This window comes from Acinonyx jubatus, chromosome E2 (assembly GCF_027475565.1).
Source record: "Acinonyx jubatus isolate Ajub_Pintada_27869175 chromosome E2, VMU_Ajub_asm_v1.0, whole genome shotgun sequence".
NCBI lineage: Eukaryota > Metazoa > Chordata > Mammalia > Carnivora > Felidae > Acinonyx > Acinonyx jubatus.
In genome coordinates this window covers 50429635-50454763 of record NC_069396.1, presented here as the reverse complement: position 1 = coordinate 50454763, position 25129 = coordinate 50429635, and the positions used below count along the sequence as shown (strand labels likewise).

At 51.1% G+C, this 25129-nt stretch overlaps 1 protein-coding gene and 1 long non-coding RNA gene across 3 annotated transcripts; one reads left to right on the top strand and one right to left on the bottom strand.

Annotated features, from left to right (window-relative positions):
- Positions 1-172: 172 nt before the first annotated feature.
- CCDC61 (coiled-coil domain containing 61) lies at positions 173-24834 on the bottom strand. 2 transcript variants are annotated; one of them, XM_027037855.2, is made up of 14 exons: positions 24722-24834; positions 17183-17341; positions 16849-16931; positions 12423-12580; positions 11149-11310; positions 3164-3374; positions 2973-3055; positions 2081-2250; positions 1883-1958; positions 1389-1531; positions 1223-1301; positions 994-1045; positions 418-493; positions 173-310 (listed from the first exon to the last, which is right to left on the bottom strand). In XM_027037855.2, exons 2-14 carry the CDS (start codon positions 17328-17330, stop codon positions 213-215), a joined length of 1539 nt encoding a protein of 512 aa, XP_026893656.2. In that variant the 5' UTR covers positions 17331-17341; positions 24722-24834; the 3' UTR covers positions 173-212. The 2 variants fall into 2 exon arrangements, with proteins under 2 accessions (XP_026893656.2, XP_026893655.2); XM_027037854.2 differs by lacking the exon at positions 24722-24834 and adding an exon at positions 21370-21693.
- Positions 184-5283, top strand: LOC128313187 (uncharacterized). Its single transcript, XR_008293492.1, has 2 exons — positions 184-322; positions 973-5283. It is a non-coding gene; the product is annotated as an uncharacterized LOC128313187 (long non-coding RNA).
- Positions 24835-25129: the final 295 nt, after the last annotated feature.

Here is a 25129-nt window from a genome sequence, read left to right as displayed (position 1 = left end):
GCACACCCCCTCCCTCCGCACCCCCCCCCCCAGCCTGCAATGCATGGGAGAGAGGGAGGGGTCAGGGCCTCACACACGGGACACCCCAGGAGCACCAGAGCACCAGCAGGGGAGGAGCCTGAGCCGGGCCGGAAGGACACGCCAGCCCCGCCCCTCCACACCGAATACAGCAGTGGGTGGGGGGGTGGAGGGGCAGTACTCCCTGCCCAAGGTCACGACCTTGTGTCCAGACGGTTCATGTATTCCTGCAAGGCCTTCAGGCGGGCGTCTATTTCCGCCATGTCCGCTGCCTGGTGGTCCGAGCTGTACTCTGTGAGCGCAGGTGAGAGGGGTGGGTGTAGGGGCTGTGAGGGCCCAATATGCTGTCCTCAGACTGTGGGGCCGGGGAAGGGGGGACACGTGGAGTCCCAGGCTCACCTTTGATAGGGACCCAGCCCCCCGAATTAGCCGGGCGTCTCTGACGGCGGCCGCGATCCAGAGGGGTGGACTTTTGCTGCAGGAGGAGGCACGAGAGGGGGTTAGGGACCCTCCCTCTAGTTCTGCCCCCCAAATCCACTGGAAATTCTGAACCCGAGGATCTCAAAAAATAAGACACCCACTGGGCACTTACTGGAAGCAAAATCACCCCCTGGGAGCTTCACCAGAAAGAACCCTCTGAGGTGAATACGATTACCATCCCCATTTAATTGATCAAAGACACTGAGGCTGAGGGACACACAGGCGATAGGAAGGGGGCGGGGCCGGTTTTAAGACCTTCCATTGGAGGCCAGCGCTGGTGCCCTTGGCCACCATCATCTGCCCCCACCCCACGCCCACCCTCCCCTCCGACCCAAGGCTCAAAACATTCGCCACCAGAAGCATTTCGGAGCCACCCCTGCCCACCTGATTCCCCCACAATGGAATCACGGAGGAAAGGGACAGGGGCTTCTGGGAGGTTCATGCCGCCGCCGCCCCCTCCCCCTCCCCCTCCAGGGTCTGGGGAAAGACACTCACCGTATTGGACCCACTCCAGGTTGTGGGGCTGGGAGGCTTCCCGCGGCGAACGCTGACAGGAGAAGGTAATCAAGGACCGACCCGAGAAGCCTCCGGCACCTCCCACCTCGCCCTCCCAACGTGGTTTCAAGGCTCCAGCCTCCATCACCCAATTTCCCTGCAAAAGCCTCTTTCCAGCCTCCCCAGACACCCGTTTGGAGGCGGTCTCTTCCCCCAGCCCAAGTTTTACCCTCTAGGGAGGGATTCAGAGAAATCCTCCAACTCGCTGCAGGAGCTGGCGGACGAGCAGCGGCTGCGGAGACTGTCCACTAGAGGGAGAAAGAGAGCGTAAGTCTCCGGCGCTCGCCCGGGGCGCCCAGCCCGCCTCCCGGCCCCGCGCTCTGCCGCCCAGTTACCCGAGGAGCTGCGGTGTCGCGAGCGGTTGGCCGCGTCCCCTCGGCCGGTCACGGCGGCGGGCGGCCGAGTCTGGCGCGACCAGGAGACGGACGGCCCGTCGCCGCTTCCTCCGCTGCCCCGTCGGTTCCGCTGCTGCTGCTGCCTGCGGAACCGCAAAGGAGACGCTCACCCGGCCGCCCAACTAGTGCCAGGAAAGGCGTCGCTGCGCCCCTACGGGTCGCAGCCGGGGCCAGTGACTCCGTTGAGGTCACGCGGCCTACGTAAGGAAGAGGCACGCGGACACGCAGACCAGGTGGTGGTGGGAGACAAGGAAGCAGGGCGGGTGGGGGGAAGGGTCAGGAGCGGAGGTGGAGTTCAGGTGCAAAGCAGGAGCAGGAAGGGGAGAGACGGAGCAGGTGACAGGTGATGGGAGACCGCGATGGATGAGGGTACAGGCCAGCGGGCCAGTAAAGGACCAGGGATATGGGCAGATAAAGAGGAAATGTGCGCTAACTTCATCTTGATCTCTCTCTGCTTCTTCTCCTTGGCTTTCACAAAGGCCGTGGGGTCGAAACGGGGCACGCGACCACCTAGGATGGGGTGGGAGAGTGTGCAGAGAAGAGGCTGGGGTCACAGGATCACGCCTCCACAGCTCTAGTCCATTCCCCCTCCTCCCACAGGCAGGGCAGGGCAGGGCCTGGCCGGCACAGACCTGTGGGTGAAGGCGAGGGGCGGACGGGGCGGCCTCGACCCCGGCTCCCCCGACCGCTCTCCCGGGAAGAAGAGCGGGCGGCACCGCGACCACGAGATGTGGAGCGCTCCCGCGACGACGAAGCCCGATCCTCCCGCACCCGGGGCGGCACCACCGGCGGAGTCTGTCTCCTGGGAGCGCAGGACCCACTGTCAGTTTCCCGCCGGCCAGCTCCTATCTCAACTCCTATCTCAAGCCTCTTCTCGGATCACACCATCTCCGAACTTTCTGGTCCATCCCACCATCAACTCCCAGACATTCACGCCCTTGCACACGACCCTCACAGACACCTTACCTTGTCCCAGGCTCCCGCCCCTCTCGAAGCCCCAGAAAGCGCCCCAGAAGAACCCGTCTGTCACTTCCCTGCATCCTAACAAACCCCCTTCTCCGGGACCCTTCTTCCTGAGCTCTCCCACCGCTCCCTAGAAATCCTTTCCAAAATTCCGTCACCCACCGCAATAAGTAACAGCAGACATCAACCAGATCCCCACCAGCGGGGCCACAACCTTTCACCGTGTGGCCACGCCCTTTCGCTCTACGGGATAGCCTCAGGGCCCACCCCTTCCGAATCTCCAGGCCCAGCCTCCTGACACACGCTTCAAGCCCTGCCCATCTCCCCACAGACTCCGCCCACCACGTCTAACTCAGCCCCACGCGGTCCATTAGATTCCTCCCACCGCTCCGTCCCCGCCCACTCTCAGCCGCCCCACTCAGGCCCCGCCCACACGCCCTGGGCCCCGCCCTCCCCCCCGACTCCACACCTCCTCCCCAGGCTCCGCCCGTCCAGGCCTAAGCACCCCAGCAGCCCCATCCCAGATCCAAGACCCCGCCCACCCCAGACCGCGCCCCTCACCCCCTCTTGTACACCGCCAGCTCGCTGTTCACGGTCCTCAGCCGGGCGCGCAGGCTACGCTCCGACGCCTTCACCTCCTCCAGCTGCCGGGGGAGAACAGGGGCGCAAGGGCCCAGACTGAGGCCGAGGTCCACGCCCCAGCGGCCACCCCCGGCCCGCCGGCCGCCCCGCCGGCCGCCCCGCCCCCTCACCTCCTTGGCCAGGCGCCGGCAATCCTGGCTGCGGCGGCCGACCCCGCGGTGTCCGAGGCCCCGCTCTTGCCGAAGCTCCAGCTCCAGGCCGCGGACGAGCCCACGCAGCGCCTCAGCCTCCTGGCGCGCCGCCCTCCCGGCCAGAGCCTCCTCTCGAGATCGGCCCAGCTGGGCCTCCAGCTCGCGCTTCTCCGATGCCAGGCGTGAAACCCTGGGGGAAGAGGGTAGAGGGAGGACGACAGAGTTGGGAGGGAGGGCGTGCACGATCCTATCATCCTCACTTCTCCATGCGTGCGGGCACGAACCATTTCACCTGCTCCAGGAACCGGGAATGCAGCCCCACCACCCCAGCCGCCCCCATGGCCCCGTAGTCTCTCTTCCCACGGGAGGAGGAACATGGCCATCCATCCCGCGGCGAGGACACAGCCCTGTGAGATCTAATTCCAAAATAAGTCATCAATCTGCCCTTCTCTGTGCCCTGAAAGCCTAGCCCTGAGTTCCTGGACTTACATGGTCTCCCACGCCCCCACCCCTGGCCTCCCAGCCATCACGGCCTCCTATTCACCAGAAGATTCTTTGTAAAATGCAAATCCGATCAGGTCACTACTGTGCTCAAAACCTTCCTTGAGAAAAAGATGTACACACAAGGCTATTCATTGCAGCACTATTTCTTTTTCAAGTTTATTTATTTTTGAGAGAGACAGAGACAGCGGGAGCAGGGGAGGGCCAGAGAGAGACAGGGAGAGAGAGAGAGAATCCCAAACGGATTCCTCGCTGTCAGTGCAGAGCCGGGGGTGGGGCTCGAACCCACGGTTGGAACCCAGGAAACCTCGAGCTCATGACCTGAGCCAAAATGGAAAGTCCAACACTTAACTGACCGAACCACCAGGGGCCCCAGCACTATTTTGTAATGTTTATTTATTTATTTTGACGGGGGGGGGGGGGGGCAGAGGGGCAGAGAGAGAGGTAGAGAGAGAATCCCAAGCAACTTCCGTGCTGTCAGTGTAGAGCCGGAAGGGGAACTCTATCTCACCAACCTTGAGATCATTACCTGAGCAGAAATCAAGAGTCGGAGGCTTAGCCGACAGAGCCACCCAGGCGCCCTGCAGCCCTATTTATAATAGCAAAAGAGTAGAAATAACCAAAATGTATACCAACAGAAAGTAAGCTGAATTTCTATGATACAGCCATTGAACTGAGTACCACACAACTAGAAAAAGGAAGGAGAAAGAGCTCTATATCCTGTCGCCAAGTGATGGCCAGGATAGAAGTTTAAAAACAGGGCTGAACGATGTTTAATACATCTCTTCATGCAAAAGAAAAGAGGGGAATTATAAATCATATTATGTTCATATTTTCAAAAATATGTGAGGATAAATCAAAACTTAAAAAAAATAGCTTACCTATCAGGGAGAAACCAGTGGCAACAGGGACACAAGTTGGACCCCACTAAATGTACCTTCTTAGGTAACCTCCATGCCCAATATGGGGCTTGAAGTCAAGACCCTGAGACCAAGAGTCGCATGCCCTACTGACTGAGCCAGCCAGGTACCCCCCTACCTTCTTTTTCAGTTCTGACTTCGGAACTCTGAAAATATTGTATTTAAATAAATTTTAAGAAGTCAACCCCTAAAACTTTTATTTTTTTGAATGTTTATTTATTTTTGCCAGAGAGAGGGAGACAGAGCATGAGCAGGGGAGGGGCAGAGAGAGAGAGGGAGACACAGAATCCGAAGCAGGCTCCAGGCTCATGACCCATCAGCACAGAGCCCGACGCGGGGCTCGAACTCACAGACTGCGAGATCATGACCTGAGCCCAAGTCGGACGCCCAACCGACTGAGCCACCCAGGTGCCCCAACCCCTACAACTTTTAAAAGAAACTCGCTCAAATAGATCTAACTGGGTATAAAGTTGGTGGCATATTGGAGAATTATGTCAAGTGGCAAAAACAAAACAAAAATAACGTGGGGTCCCCGGGTGGCTGTCAGTTAAGCGTCCGACTTCGGCTCAGGTCATGACCTCACGGTTCATGGGAGGCTGCTTCGGCTTCTCTGTCTCCTTCTCTCTCTGCCCCTCCCCCGCTCGTGCTCTGTCTCTCAATAATAAATAAATGTTAAAAATTTTTTTAAAAAAGATCCTCTCACTCTCTCTCTCACTCTCTTTCTCTCCTTCTGCCCCTCTCCCCCACTAGTGCTCTTTCTCTCTATAAAATGAAATAAAATGGAGTGAAATGAAATAAAATGAAATGAAATTAATTTAGGACCTTGAGATGGGGAGATTATCTTGGATTATCAGAGTGGGCCCTAAATACAATCACAAGTATCCTTACTGGGGTGCCTGGGAGGCTCAGTCAGTTAAGCACCCTACTTTGGCTCAGGTCATGATCCCACAATTTACAGGTTCAAGCCTTGAGTCAGGCTCTGTGCTGACGGCTCAGAGCCTGGAGCCTGCTTTGGATTCTGTGTCTCCCTCTCTCTCTGCCCCTCCCTGGCTCGCACTCTGTCTATCTCTCTCAAAAACAAATTAAAACATTAAATTTAAAAAAAAAATTATAATAACCATAAGTGTCCTTATAAAAGAAAGGTCGAGGAAGATCAGACACAGAAGAGGAGAAGGCAACCTGACCACAGAGGCAGAGAGTGGAGTGATGTGGAATGATGGCAGGCAGCAGAAGCTGAAAGATGGAAGAAACAGATTCTCTGCTAGAGCCTCTTGCGGGGGAGCATTGCCCAGCTGACACCTGGATCTCAGCCCCAGTGATTTCAGATTTCTGGCCTCCAGAACTGTAAGAGAATAAATTTCTGCTGTTATAAAGCACCAAGTTTGTGGTAATTTGTCACAGCAGCCATAGGAAACCAACATAGCATCAGTTGAGTTTCAATTCATGACTTCAAAAGGATAGTAAAAGCAAAACAACATTCATTGAACTTCATGGAGGATTTGCAGGAAGCAACTCGTTATTCTGACAAAAGTTAAGTAGAGGGGGAAAAACACAAGCTTTAATCATGCCTTTCTCATAGGAAATATATCTCAGGGAAACCAAATAACTGATGAGAGAGAATGCGTTTCTTTATTGAAAACTTCCAGCTAACAAAAGCAAAAAAAATTATAGAATTAGATCATTACCATTAACCAACCCCTGATGAAAAATCTATCTAGCTACTGATCATCAGTAACTACTAAAACTATATATTAGGGGCGCCGGGGTGGCTCAGTCAGTTGGGCGTTTGACTTCAGCTTGGGTTGTGATCTTGCTGTCCACGGTTTCAAGCTCTGCATCAGGCTCTGCGCTGACAGCTCAGAGCCCGGAGCCTGCTTCGGATTCTGTGTCTCCCTCTCTCTCTGCTCCTCCCCCATTCATACTCTATCTCTCTTTGTCTCTCAAAAAATAAGTAAATGTTAAAAAAAGAAAACATTAAAAAAAATAAACTTAAAAAACTTTTTTTAATCTTAAAAAAAAACTATATATTAACAGTTCTTGTCACTTTGCAAGTTTAAATCAATTAGGGATCTGAAAAACACATAGATGCCTACATTTTTGGCAAAACACTGAATTTATCCTTTACAATCCAGAACAAGGCAAGGATGCCACATATCACTGCTTCTTCTCAACACTGTACTGGTGATCCTCACCAATGCAATAAGGCAAGAAAAAGAAATGAAAGATAAGGATTAAGAAAGAATTAACAAAACAGTCATTTGCAGATGAAATGATTATAAACATTAAACATCAAAGGAAATCTACAAATTATTAGAAATAATAAGAAAGCTGGTGGAAGTTACTAGATACAATATCAACATCTACAGTTAGGGAGGCCTAGGAGGCTCAGTCTCAGTCGCGCTGATGGTGCAGAGCCTGCTTGGGATTCTCTCTCTCTTTCTCTCTCTCTCTCTCTCTGCTCCTCCCGTGCATGTTCTGTCTCTCTCTCAAAATAAATAAAAATAAACTTAAAAATTTTTTTTGAAAAATACAATTATATAAACATCTATATCATTTATATTTAAATAAACCATTAAAAAAAAAAATCACCCAAAGATAGGAAAAGAATCTAACAAAAGTATGATAGAATAACATCATTCAGACATTAAATAAGACCTAAATAAATACCAAGGTATATTGTTTATATATTGAAGTACTCGCTATTTTTTTAAGTAGGTTCCATGCCCAGTGTGAAACCAACTACGAGACTTGAACTCACGACTCTGAGATCAAGACCTGAGCTGAGATCAAGAGTCAGAAGCTCAACCAAGTGAGCCACCCAGGCATCCTGTGGAATACTCACTATTTATACAGATTTCAGCTTTCCTTAAATTGTTCCATAGATTCAATGCAATACCAATAAAAATTCTAACAAGTTATGGGGCACCTGGCTGGCTCAGTCACTGGAGCATCCAACTCTTGGTCTCAGGGTTGTGAGTTTGAGAGCCATGTTGGGTGTAGAGATTAGTTTATAAAAAAATAAAATCTCAAGCCTATTATTCTAAAAAAAAAATCCAACAAGTTTTATGTTTTTGTATTGAAAAACCTATTGATTCTAAAATTTATAAAGAAATGCAAATTTCCAAAAATAACCAAAAAGTTCTTAAAATGGAAAAACACAAGTCAGAAGACTTGCTCTACCCAGTATGTCTAATTAGAAAGCTACAATACCTCTAACCTACATATATTATACACACACACACACACGCACACACACACATTATTTGTGATAAAGGTGACAATGACGACACAGTAGGGAAAGGATACTCTTTTCAATAAATGTCATTGGACTGATTGACTGGCCATGTGAAAAAAATATGAAAGAGCCTCTATCTCCCCCAAAATCGATTTCAGGTGGATCGTAGACATAAATGTGAAGAGCAAAAGACAAAAAATTATAGAAGACGATATAGAACAAGATCTTCATGATACTGGGAGAGAAGGATTCTAAGGCAAGACATAACAATTACGAACTTCAGAGAAAAAAACGTATAAGTTAGTCTACGTCACAATTAAGCACATCTATTTATCAAAAGACACTATTAAGAGAGTGAAAAGGCCAGCTATAGAGGGCAAGCAGGTGTCTGAAATACATAACATCAACAAAGGGCTCGTCTCCAGACTATATAAAGAGCTCCTGGAAATCAGTAAGAAATAGATGACAAGAGGAAAATAGATACGACAGGTGAACAGGCAACTGACAAAAGAGGAAATCCAAATGGTTACTTAAATATATGAAAAACTGCTCAACCTCTTGGTAATTAAGTGAATGCAAATGAAAACTACCAAGAGGTACCGACTGGGCTGATGGGAACTTCATAAGAAGGACTCAGATCTCAACCTCAGAACTCATCGGCCCCAACGCCACCTGACAGTAGGCAAGTACATGGCACCCCCAAGGAAGGTGTCTTGCCAGAGACCTAAATCTGATTAGCCTCTAGGGTTAACAGTGACTTCACAGGAAATACAGGGGACAGAGGAATACACTGACCATGGAGATAAAACGAAGTATTTACAGAGGAAATCTGATGTCTGGGATTCGCTTCTCGGGGAGGGGGGAGGGTGTGGATCAAACAAGAAGGGCAAAATGTAGAACACCGTTGAATCTGGGGCACAAATACTTGTCCATCCTACTTCTGTCTACTGTGTGTGCTTGGAATTTTTCCTAATAAAAAACTTCTTAAAATCTGTAGCTCCCCCACCTTCTCCCAGGAGCTCCCCATTTGGCCCCATCCAGCTGATTCCCCCCTCCTCTCCTCTCCTCCCACCTTCCTCTCCCGTGCTGCATCAGCCAAGCTTCTCTTTACAGATCCAAGTCCCTCCTCCTGCAACACTTTCTCTCATCCTTTAAATGTCACATCTGCTGTCCCCAGCCAGGCTAGGTCATGTCCCTCTGTTCTCTGCTCTCGTGCTCTCTGTACATTTCCTTCCTATAGCACCAGTCATTGTAGAGTTGGCATTTATCAGTGTGATTATCTGTCTTCTGTCTGGATCCTTACTCCAGCTGTCTGGTCACCGTGAGGGAACCTGAATTCTGTGGTCGGGCTGTGTCCAACTCTACTCCACTTATTACGAGCTGGGTGACCTTGGGCAGTAGCACCTCACATCTCTGGGAAGTGGAACAATAACAACAATACCTACGTATAAAGTTGTATAAGAATCTACAGGGTGCTTAGACCATATCTGGCACTGAGTAAGGGCTCTAAACATTAACTCAGGCTGGGCAGTGTGCCTGGCACACAGTATGAACTGGATAAACACTGGATGGATAGATGGATGGATGGATGGATGGATGGATGGATGGATGAATCTTGGAGTCTTCCCAAACTCCCTCACTACAGTTAGGAAGAGGAAGTTGGGAAGAGGAAGAAGCCACCAACCAGCTGTAGGATCTCAAGCCATCCTCTCTAGTTCTGGTTGGCTCTGAGCGACAGAGGGCGCCACGCTGTGGCCAGTCCGGGAAATGCATACATCCACACACACCAGAGAGGCCAGAGGGTAGATCCTGAGGATGAAGTGAGGGAAACACTTACCCTGCTTCCCAGCAATGTACAGCCAGGCTCTTCCAGGAAGACCCACAGGGCTCTCCAGCCCCAGGGGCCCCCACCTCCTCCCTGTCAGCCCTGAACACTTAGCCCTGGCCTAGAGGCCTAGCAGCCACCAATATAACACAACAGCTACAGAAACAAAGGGGGCTTGGTGCTGGCTGCACGGATTCAAAATCTAGCCTGGCTATATATTATCTACTGGGTGACCTGCGGCAAGTTCTCTAACCTCTCTGGGCCTCAGTTGCCTCCTCTGTAAAATGGGGGCGAGAGCAATGTCTACCTTGCAAGGATTAAAAAACTTAAGTCACGAAGGGGCACCTGGGTGGCTCAGTTGGTTGAGCGTCCAACTCTTGATTTCGGCTCAGGTGGTGATTTCACGGTTCATGGGATCAAGCCCTGAGTTGGGCTCAGCACCGATAACGCGGAGCCTGTTTGGGATCCATTTTCCCTCTCACTCAGTCCTCCACTGGCACGCTCTCTCTCTCAAAATAAACAAACATTTAAAAATAAATAAAAATTGAAAATTGAAATGAAAAAATTAAAAAAAAAAAGAATAATACAAATAATTAAAAATTAAGTCACAAAGCACTGAGCAAGAATCCTTGGCACACAGTTAAATGCTCTATAAATGTCAGCTACGGTTATAATTATCATTGTTCTTACACAAATTTTATTTGCCCTTCCCAGTGGGCGGGACTTCCTCCAGGTGGCAATGGCGTCCCGGATTCAGCACGCCACAGGGCACAGCTTGCAGCAGGCACTCGGTAAATATGCCAAAAAGCCTTTGCTCTCTTCACTTTACTCTGCCAGCCCCCGTGTTTTCACCACATCCAACCAAACACAAAGCCTTCGCACATGCTGTTCCCTCTGCCTAGAACACGCTTCCCCACTCGCTTCACCTGACTCACCCCAAGACCCCAGCGGGTTCCTATTCAGCCTCCTAGAGCACAGACTCCCTTTTCTGCCTAATCCCATCTCTGCTAGCAATGCTATTCCAGGTGGTTATGGGATCAACGTCCATCTGCCCCCTGGGCTGACCACAACGTGAAGGGCAGGGAGGGGGCCAGCACAAAAGAGGCGCTGAATGTAGCCCCACCTCCACCGTCTTTGCACATGCTGTTCCCTTTGCCTGGAACACCTCTCCCTTACCAGGCAGGCTCCAGTCTCCCCTCTGGGCTTCCCAAACTCCATCCACTGGGTATCTTCACTGTCTACAGACAAAGCTATCTCCCCCACTGGACCTGGAGTCCCAGGAGGGCAGGGCCAGGATTGGCTGAATCATTGCTGTGTCCCCAGCACCACCCAGCACAAGGCAGGCACAGAAGAGGGGCTCGGAATAAATGTTTGGTGAACAAGGGACCACCACCCTTCCAATAGTGCTGAGCATAGGGCCAGGCAGTGACTGATGGGATGCCTCCTCCCCCCAGCCCCAACCGCATTCGCCTCCCGGACTCACTGTTCCCTCAGGTGCCAGATCTCAGTCTCCCGGGTGTCCCGAGCATCCTGGCCGTCCAGCCCTCGAAGGCGGCCCAGCTCCTCCTTCAGTGAGCGGATGATGCCCTGCAGGACCACAGGGTCCGGCTTGCCCTGGTATGGGAGGGGCAGCGGGTAGTGAATCCTGAGGAAGATTAGAACCGTGGCATCTCAGAGGCCAAGAATCCACCCGAGGGTAACTACCAGACCCTGAGAGCCTTCGAGTAGGAAAATACACAATTCCAAAAACCTCACGTTCCTAGAGGCTTAAGTTCTAAATGCAACTTCCAGCCCCCTCCCTGCGCCCAGATCCCTTGCACCAGCTGGCCGTCCCTGAGACTCCCTTCTAGAGCAATTTTGGAACCCCTGGCATTGATGGGCCGGTTGTAGTCCGAATTAACTTCCTCATCATACGCTGCTGGTATCACGTTACTTACCACCAAGCAGTCTTAATTTGATTCCATAGGGGTAGATTCTAAATGGCCTGGTCTGCGTCACCGCTTAGCAGAGGAAAGGTAGGGCACCTTGATTAACGTCCCACCAGACGCTATGCTCATAGGACTGACAACTTCCCATTAGAAAATCCGGGAGCTATTATCGAATGGGGCAGATGCTATCCCCTGGCTACCCAACAGCCATTGCCAGCTCCCTCCTCCTCCCTTACTGCCTCCCACTGTACAGGCTAAAGAGCCAGGCATTGATTTTAGCAGCATCCCCTGCACATGACCACTTGTGGCCAAATATTAGGGAAAGGCCACAAGACCATTTCTGGCCAGATATTATAGGAAACCTATTGGGCATCTTTTAGGAACTCTTCTATTTTCCTGATTAAAAACAGTAGATGCAATTAGCAAGTACAGCCCAGTTCTCTTCCTCTTGCTTGATACAGAACCCACGCCTGGAGGGCCAGCAGCCATTTTGTGACCTTGAGGAGACAAGGATGAGTTCCAAAAGCCAACACTTTAAGGATGACAAAAAAGGAATAAAACAGAAGGAGCCCGAGTCCCTAAGGAAACTTCTAGGTAGTAGCCACTTACCTAGACATTTTGTTGGGTGATGAACTATTGTTTGTCTAAAGCACCTGGAATAGTTATTCTACTACTTAGAGCCAAACACAATACCAAATGATACAAACCCCAACAGTAAAGATTCCAAAGGCAATACCCCCACCCCACCCTCAGGGTTTTCTGAGTTCTAACTACACCCTCTCCAACCCACCCACCAGCCTGAGCCTGGAGCCAAGTCCTTTATCCCCACCTGTCAAACTCCACAGAGTAGATGAGGATCAGGTAGCGCTTGGAGTTGAGCTGGGCTGATCTTGAGGCCAAAGGGCCTGGGCGGCCCCCCATCTTGCGATTCCGCAGGGACTCCAGGTCTGTGTAGGTCAGCAGGTCAAGGGTGACCGACTCACTGCTCTGTTGGAAGAGGACGGGAGGAATGGCCAGGCCCGGAGCACACAACCCACAAAGCCAGGCCACGCCCCATCCATTCGTTGGGCTAGTGGGGCCTTTCCGACATCGAGACAGATGACCAGGATGGCCCTGCCCCAGGGGCTGGCACAAGGACACCAGAGGGAGAAACTGGTAAGAACCTAAATGGTCAACCATGGGGGACAGCTTAGTGCTGTGGCTCTCCAAGTGTTGTCCAAAGGCCCCTGGGGGGTCCCCGAGACCCTTTCAGGGAATCCACGAGGTCAAGACAATTTTCCTAATAATACTGTCACGGGTCCTTGCCAAAGGCATCAAATGCAAATGTACGAGGAGTCACTGTGTTTTCTGTTGCTCGGCAATCTCAGTGGGGGGCCAGGAAGAAGGAAGAAACAAACAAACAAACAAACAAACAAATGTAACACCAGAAATCAAAAACAGGAGTGGTCTTTTTTTTTTTAATAGGCTTCACGCCCAACGCGGGGCTTGAACTCACGACCCTGACTGAGATCAGGACCTGAGCTGAGATCGAGAGTCAGGCACTTGACGGACTGAGCCACCCAGGCACCCCAAACCTAGGAACGGTCTTGACAAATCAGTACAGATTAATTTTATCGAATCTCCATCCTTGAGTACACAGCTCTGTGACAAAATGGGAAATACACATTGTGTCGCGTACCAAAGTACGACAGACAGTTGTCCCAGGAAGAACACTTGTGTAATCGAGCTGGGGGCTAAATTAGCCACTTTTTCATGGCACACCATTTTTACTTGAAAGAACGACTGACAGACAAAACTACAGTTATTCAGACTTGGCTGTTTGGCAGGCATTTTCTCCCAAAATGAACGAAGTCAGCCCGTCACTTCAAGAAACATAACTGGCGGTATTTGTTGCCAATGAGAAAATTCAAACTTCAAAGCAAAAATTGGCATTTTTGGAAAACTTGGATCGGCCCACTGTGCGCTGGGTAAGCTTCTTGATGTTCAAAGACTTTCCTTGGGGAGATCGGTGAGGATATTAACAAATGTGACTTGCTGATACCGGATAATGAAATGTGTCAACACTCGGAGGGTCTACATAACGCAGCGAACCGTATTTTCCAAATGACCGGTGCATGATATTATAAAATGGACAAAAGATCCAAGCAAAGTTCAAGGTACATCAATAGAGTTTAATGTAATGTAAAACAAAAAAAAGTTCATTGATATGCTCTCGGACTCCACACTGCGACAAACCTCTGAGAAATGACCACCTGTGCCGATTTAATATGTTAGCAAAGAAGGATGTGCACCATTATCTGATAAAAGCAATTAAAGGACTCCCTTTCCCACTGCGTATCTAGGTGAGGGAGGTTTTTCTGCATATACTTCAACAAAAACATATCACAGCAAGGGTGCCTGGGTGGCTCAGTGGGTTAAGCGTCTGACTTCGGCTCAGGTGGTGATCTCACGCTGGTGAGTTCCAGCTCCTCACAGGGCTTTCTGCTGTCACTGCAGAGTCTGCGTTTCAGAGCCTCTGTCCCCGCTTCAGAGCCTCTGTCCCCGTCTCTCTCTGCCCCTCCCCCACTTGCACTTTCTCAAAAATAAACATAAAAAAAAAAAAACGCATCGCAACAGACTGAATGCAGAAGCACATATAAGAATCTAGCCGTTTCCAGGGCGCCTGGGAGGCTCAGTTGGTTAAGCATCTGACTCTTGGGTTCCGCTCAGGTTATGATCTCATGGTCTGGGAGTCTGAGCCTCTCATCAGGTTCTGTGCTGACAGTGTGGAGCCCGCTTGGGATTTTGTCTCCCTCTCTCCCTGCCCTTCCCCTGCTTGCATGCATGCACTCTCTCTCTCTCTCTCTCAAAATAAATAAAAATTTAAAAACTAAAAAAAAAAATCTAGCCGTTTTCTATTAAGCAAGACATTAAACAGATTTGCAAAAATGTAAAACCATGCTGTGTTTCCTACTAATTTATTTTGTCTTAGAAAATGTATTTTTTCATTAAAATGTTATTTAATTTAACACCTAACAGGCTCATTATGGCTATTTTAAGTGAACTCATAAATATCTTGAAGTTATTCTCAGTTTTAATTTATAAAACAACTTAATTTACAATACGGCAAACAAATATTGATAGAAAAAGCCTGCATAAACAAAAGCTCTTTGATGGCCTCAATAATTTTTAAGACCACAAAGGGGCCATGATACTGGGTTACGTAAATCATGCTGAATGAGCGTAACAGAATACTAAGCAACCACTAACAAGGATGACAAACTCACAAGTTGATGACAATAATAAAAACAGACAATATCTATAAAGCACTTATTACGAGCCAGACGCCATTCTAAGGTTTATACACAGAACTTCTTTAATCTTCACAACGCTGTGAAACAGGGACTACTTTATCCCACATTACAGATAGGAAAACTAAGGCATGAAGGGGAAGTAACTGGCCCAAGGCTTCCAGCTAGTAAGCGGCAGTGATGTGTCTGACTTCAGAATTCATGCTCTTGACCATTGTGCTATACTGCCTACACATACACATGAAGTGTTAGCAGTCTGGAGCAGGGGAGATAAGGGGGATTATAAGAGACTGTCAGTTTCAGGGCACCTAGGTGGCTCAGTCAGTTAAGCAGCTGACTTCAGCTCAGGTCATGATTATGCGGTTCATGAATTCAAGCCCTGTGTGGGCCTCCGTGCTGACAGCTCAGAGCCCAGAGCCCGCTTCGAATTCTGTGTCCCCCTCTCTCTCTGCCCATCCCCTGTTCGTGCTAGGTCTCTTTCTCTATCAAAAATAAATAAACATTAAATAAAAAAAAATAAGAGGGGTGCCTGGGTGGCTCAGTCAGTTGAGCGTCCAACTTCGGCTCAGATCATGATCGTTCGGTTCATGGCTTCAAGCCCCACGTCAGGGTCTGTGCTGACAGCTCAGAGCCTGGAGTCTGCTTCAGTTTCTGTGTCTCCCTCTCTCTCTGCCCCTACCCCACTCATGCTGTCTCTGTCTCTGTCTCTCTCAAAAATAACTAAAACATTAAAAAAAAAAAAACAATAAGAAAGAAAGGTCAGTTTCTAAGTCACACACTTTAATATGTGAGTGCAAATACCTATAATCAGAGAAATAATGTAGGTCATAGTTTTAAAATGCCTAAATAACACCCTTGACACTCCAACGTCCAACCTGCTCCCCCCCCACAACTGTCAATACTTCTAACTACTTGACGTTATACATTTTTTCAATTTCTGTTTCTCTCACTAGAATGTCCATTTCATAAAGGACAGGAATTTTATCTCTTGTGTTTAGTGCTGTATCCCAACGTCTATCACAGTGCCTGGCACACTATAAATGCTCAGTAAATTACGTGAATGAGTAGCTATACTCACTGATGTGACTAAATTTTTATGAAATGTCGTTTAATCTTTTACTTTTTTAACTTTTTAAGTTTATTTATTTATTTTGAGAGAGACAGAGACAGCATGAGTGGGGGAGGGGCAGAGAGTGAGAGCGAGAGAAAGAGAGAATCTCAAGCAGGCTCCACGCTGTCAGCGCAGAGCCCGACGTGGGGCTTGAACTCACAAAACTACAGGATCGTGACCTGAGCCAAAACCAAGAGTCGGAGGCTTAACCGCCTGATGTGGTTTAATCTTTTCAAAGCAGGTTACAGAGGGGTGCCTGGGTGGCTCAGTCGGTTAAGCGTCTGACTTCAGCTTGGGTAATGATCTGGCAGTTCATGGGTTCGAGCCCCGCATCAGGCTCTGTGCTGACAGCCCATAGCCTGGAGCCTGCTTTGGATTCTGTGTCTCCCTCTCTCTCTGCCCCTCTCCCACTCGCCCCTGTCTCTCTCCCTCAAAAATAAACATTAAAAAAAAACAACTTTAAAAGCAGGTTACAGAATACTTTGGGAAATATATCAACTATATAAAATTATACATCTGCACATACACACACACACACACACACACACACACACACACACACTTTCACAAGTAAACAGAGAAGTGGTGAAACGGCTGGAGTGATTTTCACCAAAATATTAACCGGAATGAGTGTTAGTAGAGTGATTCTTCCTTTCTTCTTGACATTTCTCTCTGACAGGAATTTTCCACATTAGAGTAACCATCACTAGAATCAGAATAAACCACTTACATTTGGGAAAGAAGAAAAAGATAGGCCTGTCCCTTTAAGGAAAGAAAAGGTAGAGGGCCTTGCATCCGTCAAATGGGCATCCACCTCCCCAGGGATCCACCCCTAGCTCCCAACCTGCCCCTACCTGGGTGAGAGCCGACTCCAGCATGTTACAGAAGATGTTGAACTGTTTGAAGTTCCCTGTCTTGTGAGTCAGATCTTCAATGACTGGGTAGAGAGAAAAGTCCTTCCTGAAGTCTGACCACCTGCCCAGCCCAAGAGCAATGCATCCAAGCTTTCCGACTTGCCCCCACTCCAGGGCCTCTGGCCTGAGGGACGAGCCCTCCACCCCCACCCCACCTTAGGGAGTCTGGTCAGGTAGAAGACGCAGATGGGCGGGCTCCTGGTTGACCTCATCTTCCGAGAGAAGGTGATCCCAGGGAAGGACAGGTGAAACCACCCCAGGCAGGCCCACTCACAGCTGGCATCGAACTCGCCCCGCCACTGGTCAGCCGTCATCCGGTCCTCCACCTCCAGCTCCAGCACCTGCCCAGACACCACCACCCGCACGGCATGCTCCACACCCCGGAAGACATAGTCCACCTGCAGGCCGGCTGGCTGGTCCATGGCCAGTGTCGCTGGAGAAAGGATGAAACAGAGACCCAGAGGGGCTGAGAGGCCAGGCTCCAAGGCTGGAAGGCCAAGAATTCATATCCTGGCTTCACCATTCACCAGCTTTGACACCTTAGGAAAGAGACTGCCTCTCTGTGCCTCAATCTCCTCATCCAGAAAACGGGTATAATAACGGAATCTACCTCAGAGTGTTGTCATGATCATTAAATTGCAAAATCCACATAAAAACACTTAGAACTGTGTCCGTGCCCCACGCGTGCTGGCTGACAGGATACAGGATTTCCAACAAGAGAATCGTGATTAATACACTGATATTAATTTATTAATCCTTACGCTCATTATCTATTAATCAGTCATGCATTCATTCAAACATTTGTGGAGAAAAATCAAGCTACAAAGGGAGACAGAGAGTACTGAGGTCAGGCAGAGCAGATTTAAAATTTTTATTCTATTATTTTTTTTTTTAGAGAGAGAGAGCGCATGCGAGCAGGAGAAAGGGACAGGGGGGAGTAGGGGGAGGAGAGAGGGAGGGAGAGAGAGAGACTCTTAAGCAGGCTCCACACTCAGAGCAGAGCCTGAATCAGGGCTCAATCCCATGACCCTTGGATCATGACCTGAGTCAAAATCAAGAGTCAGAGGCTCAACCAACTGAGCCACCCAGGCACCTCCAGGCAGGGTAGATTTTTTTTTTAGTTAAAAAAATTTTTTTTTAAACGTTTTTATTTATTTTTGAGACAGAGAGAGACAGAGCATGAACGGGGGAGGGGCAGAGAGAGAGAGGGAGGCACAGAATCGGAAACAGGCTCCAGGCTCTGAGCTGTCAGCCCAGAGCCCGACGCGGGGCTCGAACTCACGGACTGTGAGATCATGACCTGAGCCGAAACCACGAGTCAGACATTTAACCGACTGAGCCACCCAGGCGCCCCGAGGCAGACTTTAAATAGGGCGTCAGGAGGCGATCGGTAGAGCATGCAACGCGTGATCTCAGGGTTGTGAGTTCAAGCCCTATGTTGGGTGTAGAGTTCACTTAAAATCTAAAAAAAAAAAAAAAAATTAAAGAAAAAACAGGGGGTCGGGGCAGGCCTCTCTGAGGAGGTAACATATGGGCAGAGAACTGAAGGAAGTCAGGGAGCAAGTCACATGGGTGTCCAGGGAAAGGGGTCCGAGTCGAGAGAACAGCCAGTGCCATATATTATATACAATGAAGTTAATAATTGATTTTATTAATTAGTCTGCTGCACACGTAAGTACCTTCTCTTAGCCAATAGGGCTACTACTCGCTGTTAGTTCTATGGAGTGGAGGACAGGGTCAGATCAGTGTGTTCGGCGTGGATTTTAGGGAGAGCCCCAGGTTGCTTGAGCTTGTATCTAGCTTCAGGTATGTGCACAGACACGGGCAAGTTACTTAATCTCTCTTGGACCCAGATTCCTTCTCTTTAAAGCACATGCTCTCCTGGGTGCTGGGGATACCATGAGAAACCAGATTTCGCCCCTACCCTCAAGAGGGCGGCAGCAGTCAGAAGTATAAAAATGTCTCACACACACACACACACACACACACACACACACACACACACACACACAAAAGTTGGGGGTAGGGCTCCTGGGCGGCTCAGTCGGTTAAGTGCAGACTTCGGCCCAGGTCACGATCTCATGGGTCGTGAGTTCGAGCCTGGCACCGGGCTCAGTGCTGACAGCTCAGAGCCTGGAGCCTGTTTCAGATTCTGTGTTTCCCTCTCTCTCTCTGTCCCTCCCCCACTCGTGCTCTGTCTGTCTCTCTCTCAAAAATCAAATAAACATTTTTTAAAATGTCCAAAAAAAAAAAAGTTGACTAGTGGGAAAAAAGGAGATGCTGGGGGTAGGGGTTGCTCTCGTAGCTAAGGTAGCCAGGGAAGGGCTCTCTGAGCAGACGCCTGGAGAGGGGTAAGGAGAGGCCAGGGGAGGGCTCCACGGTGGGATGTTCCTGGTTTATTCTAAGAACAGCAAGGTATAAGCGTGAGGGACGGAGAGAGGGGTAAGTGATGAGATGAGAGAAATACCGGGCCAGATGATGTTCATGCAGGCCTCTGTAAGCCCATAGGAGGATAACAGGGCTCATGTCCTCGGATTGGTGTAAGGATTAAACGACTTAATCCCGATAAAATCCTTGGACAAATCAAGCAATGCCTGACACAGAGCAAGCACTCAATACACACCGGCATTATTATTATTATTATTATTATTATTATTATTATTATTAGTTGTGTTGTGTCTTGAAAGGCAGTACAGAAACAAGGCAAGTCCATTTTCTCCTCAGTGTACAGATGGGGAAACGGAGGCTCGGCAGAAACCCACAGCTGCCCCAGGGACAGAGCTACCCAGGACTGTCCCCCAACCCAGATCACGGGGACCCCTCCAATGCCTGGTCTCCTTCTCTCGCCCGCAACCTTTGCTCCGCGTCATACTCTCCCCCAAAAAGTCTTCCTAAAGGCTGATATTGGAAAATATAACATTTGTGAGGCCAGAAAATGATGAGCCCTGAAACTCTAGGCCAGAGGTCTTTAACTTTTTTAGGAGTCTTTGTGCCTTTGATAGCCTAATGAGATCTCTGAACTTCCCCCAGACAAATGAATAACCAACCCTTGGCGAGTAATTTCAAGGGCTCCCAGAATACCACCCTGAGGCCCATCCACAGATCCCCTTTCTCAAAGGCCCAAGGACAACCGCCAAAGCCCCAGACATCCTGGCAGGCACCTCTGACTCTAGACCCAAGTTCATAAATTTATTTGGGGGGGGGGGGGTTCTCTCGAGTTTGGAACTGGCTGATGAAATCGAGAGACCTCTTCCCCCTGAAAATCCATACTCTCACAATTGGGCACTTTCACATTCTCTGGAGGTTCAGAGGTGGCGTTAATAATCCCTGACCTATGGGCAAACAAACAGCTACACATTTCAACGTAATCCTGCCCCCCCCCCCCCCCCCCCCGCCGTCCTCCGCGCGAGTGCCAGGCAGCGCTGGCCCCGCCCCCCGGCCCCGCCCCTCCGACTCCGCGAACCAATCAGTAGTCGCGCCATTCCGGTTACCAAGGCGTTGGAGGTACCGGCAGAACCCCGCAGGAGCCTTAACAGCTTCACCGCCCCCCTCACCACCCAGCTCGCTGTACCAAACTCCAGGGAGACAGAGGAGTAAAGGGGCCCGTCCCACCCCATCTCCACCACCAACCCAGCCCTGCTCTCCTCCCCCACTCCCCCACAGAAGCTCCCCATTCTCTTCCCGAGAATAGCAGCCCTTCCCTAAACCACCGAGCCTTTCCTCATCCAACTGCCGTGAAGTCATTAGCCTCCGGCTCAGTCCCCAGATATTAAGCCCCTGAATATTCTCCCCGAATTCCACTGTCCCCTTACACACACCTGCCCCCCGCACCTCCACAAACTTCGCCCGCTCCCCTCTTCTCGGCCTGATGGGAGCACCCCTGCCACCTCCACATTCCTTTCCAGACCCCTACTCCCCATCTGGGGATTCTGAGCCTGGAGATTCCGGACTCCCTTCCCCTCCCCGCTGCAGAACCTCCCTCCCTCCATTTTCCAGCCTCACCACTCCTACCACATTCCGGAAACCAGCCCTCTTCATTCCCTTCCCCATGTCCCTTACTGCCATGCGGCTCTCCAAGATGGGGGGCGGGATGGGCCACATTCCCCCTCTCCGTACACCAGCCCCCAAGTTCTCCTGGGGTCCCCCCCTATATTTTACCTGAATGTTGCTCCCTCCTGTTATTCCGCCTGGATTCTGCCTGCATATTTGCCCAAGGTTCTACTCCACAGTGAGGATCTACCCCATTTTCAGCCTGTCTTACTTTCCCCCATATTTCACCTGGATTCTGATCCCTCCCAAATTCTATGTAACCCCCCCTCCCCCCCACACACATTTTCCATCTCCCTTCCCTGCAGAGCCTTCCCTGAACACCCTGCCTACGCCCCCCCCCCCCCACCAATTCTGGGATTCTCCAGACCCCGAGCCCCTCCCTCCTTCCCACCCCCCACCTTGTCCTTCTACCTGTATCCTTCATCCTTGCTCTGTGACCAGTGGCCCATCCTGGTTGCTGGTTTCATTCCAGTCCCAAGACTCTTCCTGGCTCCTCTTCTCCGCCTCAGCTTCCCGACCCTGCATTCGAGGCCCCGCCCCCGCCAACCCGTGACGTCAGCCCTTCAACCTTGCGCGCTCCGCGTGGACACCGCAGCACCCCACTCGGGCCCACACAGCTGACCCCACTTCTCGGGCCTCATGACATCATGGCTTCAGCACACACGCACATGCGCACAAGCCCCCTCAACTTTCCGACCCCAGCCCTCTCCCTCTTGTCTTTCACTAAGATGACTCCCCTCTCCGCTGCCAGGGTCACACCACAGTCCCTGGCTCCTCCCCCTCCCAACAGCGCTCCCCGGATATTCCAGATTTCACAGCCCTCGCCCTACGGTGGGGGTGGGAGCCGAGCCAAGAAAAATCCACATCACCATCTCCCACACAAGACAGGGGTAAATCACCAGCTCTGGCAGCCCCCACCCCGGGTGGTTATTTCCACCCTCTCCGCAGCGCCCTCCTGCCCCCACCACCACACGTTCCAGCCTGGCCATGACCTAGCCGGCCTCTCCTACGCAGTGTACGCCCCCCCCCCCCCACATACTATACACACCGGCCCGGCCCCGCCCCCATTCTAAGCTCACCTCACCGCCCAGTGGGTGAATTTGAGCCGGCTAGAACTCCCCTCCCTTCGCCCTGCGCTCCCGCAGAATATAGACCAGAGCCCTCCACACTGTCCCCCTGGAACACATAAACACGAAAGGCTTCTGGGACTCCCCAGGATCCACACCTCCATAGCGCACACCGCAGCCCATCACCACCCCGTGGGGTATCCAAATCCCCCCCCCCCACTATCCCTCAAAGGCTTTTTGCCTTAGATAAGGACGATGCACACCGATCAACCAGTGACTCATCCTTTAATTCTGCTCTCTGGCAGCTGCTGTAACCATCCCCCATTTTACGGAGGATGAAACTGAGGCTTGCCCAGAATCCTGCAGCGAGGGAAAGGCACACTAGACCCCCTACACATTACCCAGCTACCCTTCCCGGACCACCTTCTGCTTCCTCCCATAACTCCCTGCTCCTTTCCCTCCCAGCACCAATCCTTCTGGGTGGTCTCGTATCTTAAGCATGACACACAGGGACTCCTGGCCTCAGCTCCCATCCGACCACCTGCCCACAGCGTGACCCAGGGCAAGGCACTTAGCCTTTCTGGGCCTTTTCCCATCAGTCAAGTGGGGATAATAAGAGCTCCCATCTCACACAGGGTGACTGTGGGGATTAAATTAATACATGGAAGGAGGTTCGAACAGTGCCTGGCTTTCGGTCAGCTGTTTACCATCTGTGCAACTAGCTGATGATTAGTTGACAGACTAGAAACCCAAGATTTTGATCATTCCTCGGTCTTCAGCACCGTGGGCCTGGCACAGATCAGGGGCTACTCTATGCAAGATGCCAGGAAAACGGGGTTGTGGGTACTGGAGATACAGCCGAGGTCTTGTCCTCTCAGCCCACCCCTTGTCGCCAGGTCCCAGCTCCAACGTCCACTCCTGCAGGAAGCCCTCCCTGACCCCCAGGCTAGGTGAGGAGCTGTCTCAACCACCAGGCTCCCCAGCACTGCCCAGCAGAGGACCAGCCACAGAGGGGAGGTTTAACGATGAGACAGCTCCTGTCCAAGCTCTGAACTGGTTTCTCCGAGGGCTGCAGGTGGTTGATGACAATGCGAGATCTTGGGCATGGCCCCCAAATCGGCAGAAGCAGAACTTCTGGGGGGAGGGGGGGGTGGGCCCAGGAATCTGCATTTCCCACAAGCTCCCCCAGCACTGAGATCTGAGACCTTACACCCCTGGACGCCACAGTCTTCCCAGTTTATTACCCCATCTTGACCCCACCACCCCACCCAAGACTCTCCCAATACCTCCCAATATGTCTGAGGAACAATGAGGAGGCCAGGGTGGCTGAAGCCGTGTGAACAAGGGAGAATGGCAGGAGTTGGGGGCAAAGTGGAGGGGGAGCTGGATCCGGTGGGGGCACTACAAGCTTGGCAAGGACTTCTGCGTGAGGTGAGAGCTATGGGGGTGTCTTGACCAGGGAACACCATGATCTGACTTGTGTTTTAACAGGAAACTCCAACGGGGGGGAGGGGCGGGGGGGGGCGGGTCAAGGGCAGAGGCAAGGAGCCCAGCAAGGAGGCCACTGCAACAGACCAGGCAAGAGCAGGTGATGGCCGGGATCAAAGCAGTAGCAAGGGAGGTGGTGAGATATGGATTCTGGAAGTGCTTTGAAGATAGGCCCATGAGATGTGCCGATTGACAGATGGCATGTGGGCACTGGAAAAGGGAGAGTCAAGGACAATTCCAAGGTTTTTGTCCTGAGTACCCGAAAGGATGGAACTGACATCAGCTGGGTTTGAAGACTGAAAGGGGGAAATACAAGCTTGATTGGGGACAAGTTTTTAAAGCATGTATGTCAGTTGGACCTCCAAGTAGAGAAGAGTCGGCCGTTGGACAAATGAGTCTGGAGTTCAGGGGAGAGATCCAGACTGCAGACAGGCATTTGGAGACATCATTATATAAAGAGCATGTGAAGCCAAGAGACTGGGTGAGGCCACTAGGTGGGAGATATAGACAAGTAAGAGATGAGGTCACCCTAACGATGATAAAACTGAGGCACAGAAGGTTAAACAATTGGCCCAAAGACACCGTGACGTTCAGTGGCAGGGCCAGTGGCAAAGCCAGCATTTAAACTCAGGCAGCCCCAACTCCAGACCCCACACTCTTAACCACTGGTAGTGTTGTTAGGAACTTTCAGAGTTAATTCATTCAAAACCTGGCACATAGTAAGCCCTCAACAAACGCTACGTGTATCGATCACATGCCTTCACACCTCGTTAACACACACCTTCATCCCCGGAGTCCTCACTCATTTCCTCCCTCGATATAGTTCCTCACCTGCCCTCCACCCGAATCAAAGCTTGTAACTCATCGCAAGGACCTCCGCTCCTCCACACTGCGCTGTAATAACCCCTTGCCTTAAAACCTCCCATTAAATCGCAAGGCTATATCACAAGGGCATTTCTGTATTTTACCACCTGCTGTCGCCTGCTTTACACACTTTCCCCATTAAAGACCCTCCTGAGAAATACAAAACATCTCCCCCACTCATACGCTGCCCTCTGCCTTACACTCATCAGAGCGCCCATCCGTGTTAAAGGTCACCCCCTCTCGACTCTTACACTGCCCGCCGCAGCCCACCTTCCCCCAGAGTATCCCCTCCCCCCAGGATCGCCACCCCGGCCCGCGCACCCTCTACTCCCGCCGCCTCTCACCTTCTCCACAGACACCCCTCCTCGCGAGGGGTTCAACTGCCGAAGCTCCAGCCCCGCCCCAAGATCCGGCCTTCTCGCTTCTGATTGGCCCTGGTTTACTCCCAGCCGAGTTCTCATTAGTCAAAACAGACGCCCGTCACGCCGTGTCCCGCCTCAGAGAAGAGCCCACCCACCAAAGCTTGCAATTGGCCAACTCGGATGAGAGGTTCCTAAATGGGCCGGGTCGTCGGTCTTCTCTCCAATCTTTACTGGCTAATTACTACTGCCAGTCATACAAGGAGGGGTGTTCCTCGGAGGGGAGGAAATCCTGGAAGTAGCCCCTTGACTCCGCCTATTGCCCCCCTGCAGCGGAATAGGACGCTCCCACGCCGAGCGGCGGACCAGAGGAGAGCCGGGAACGCATGCGCA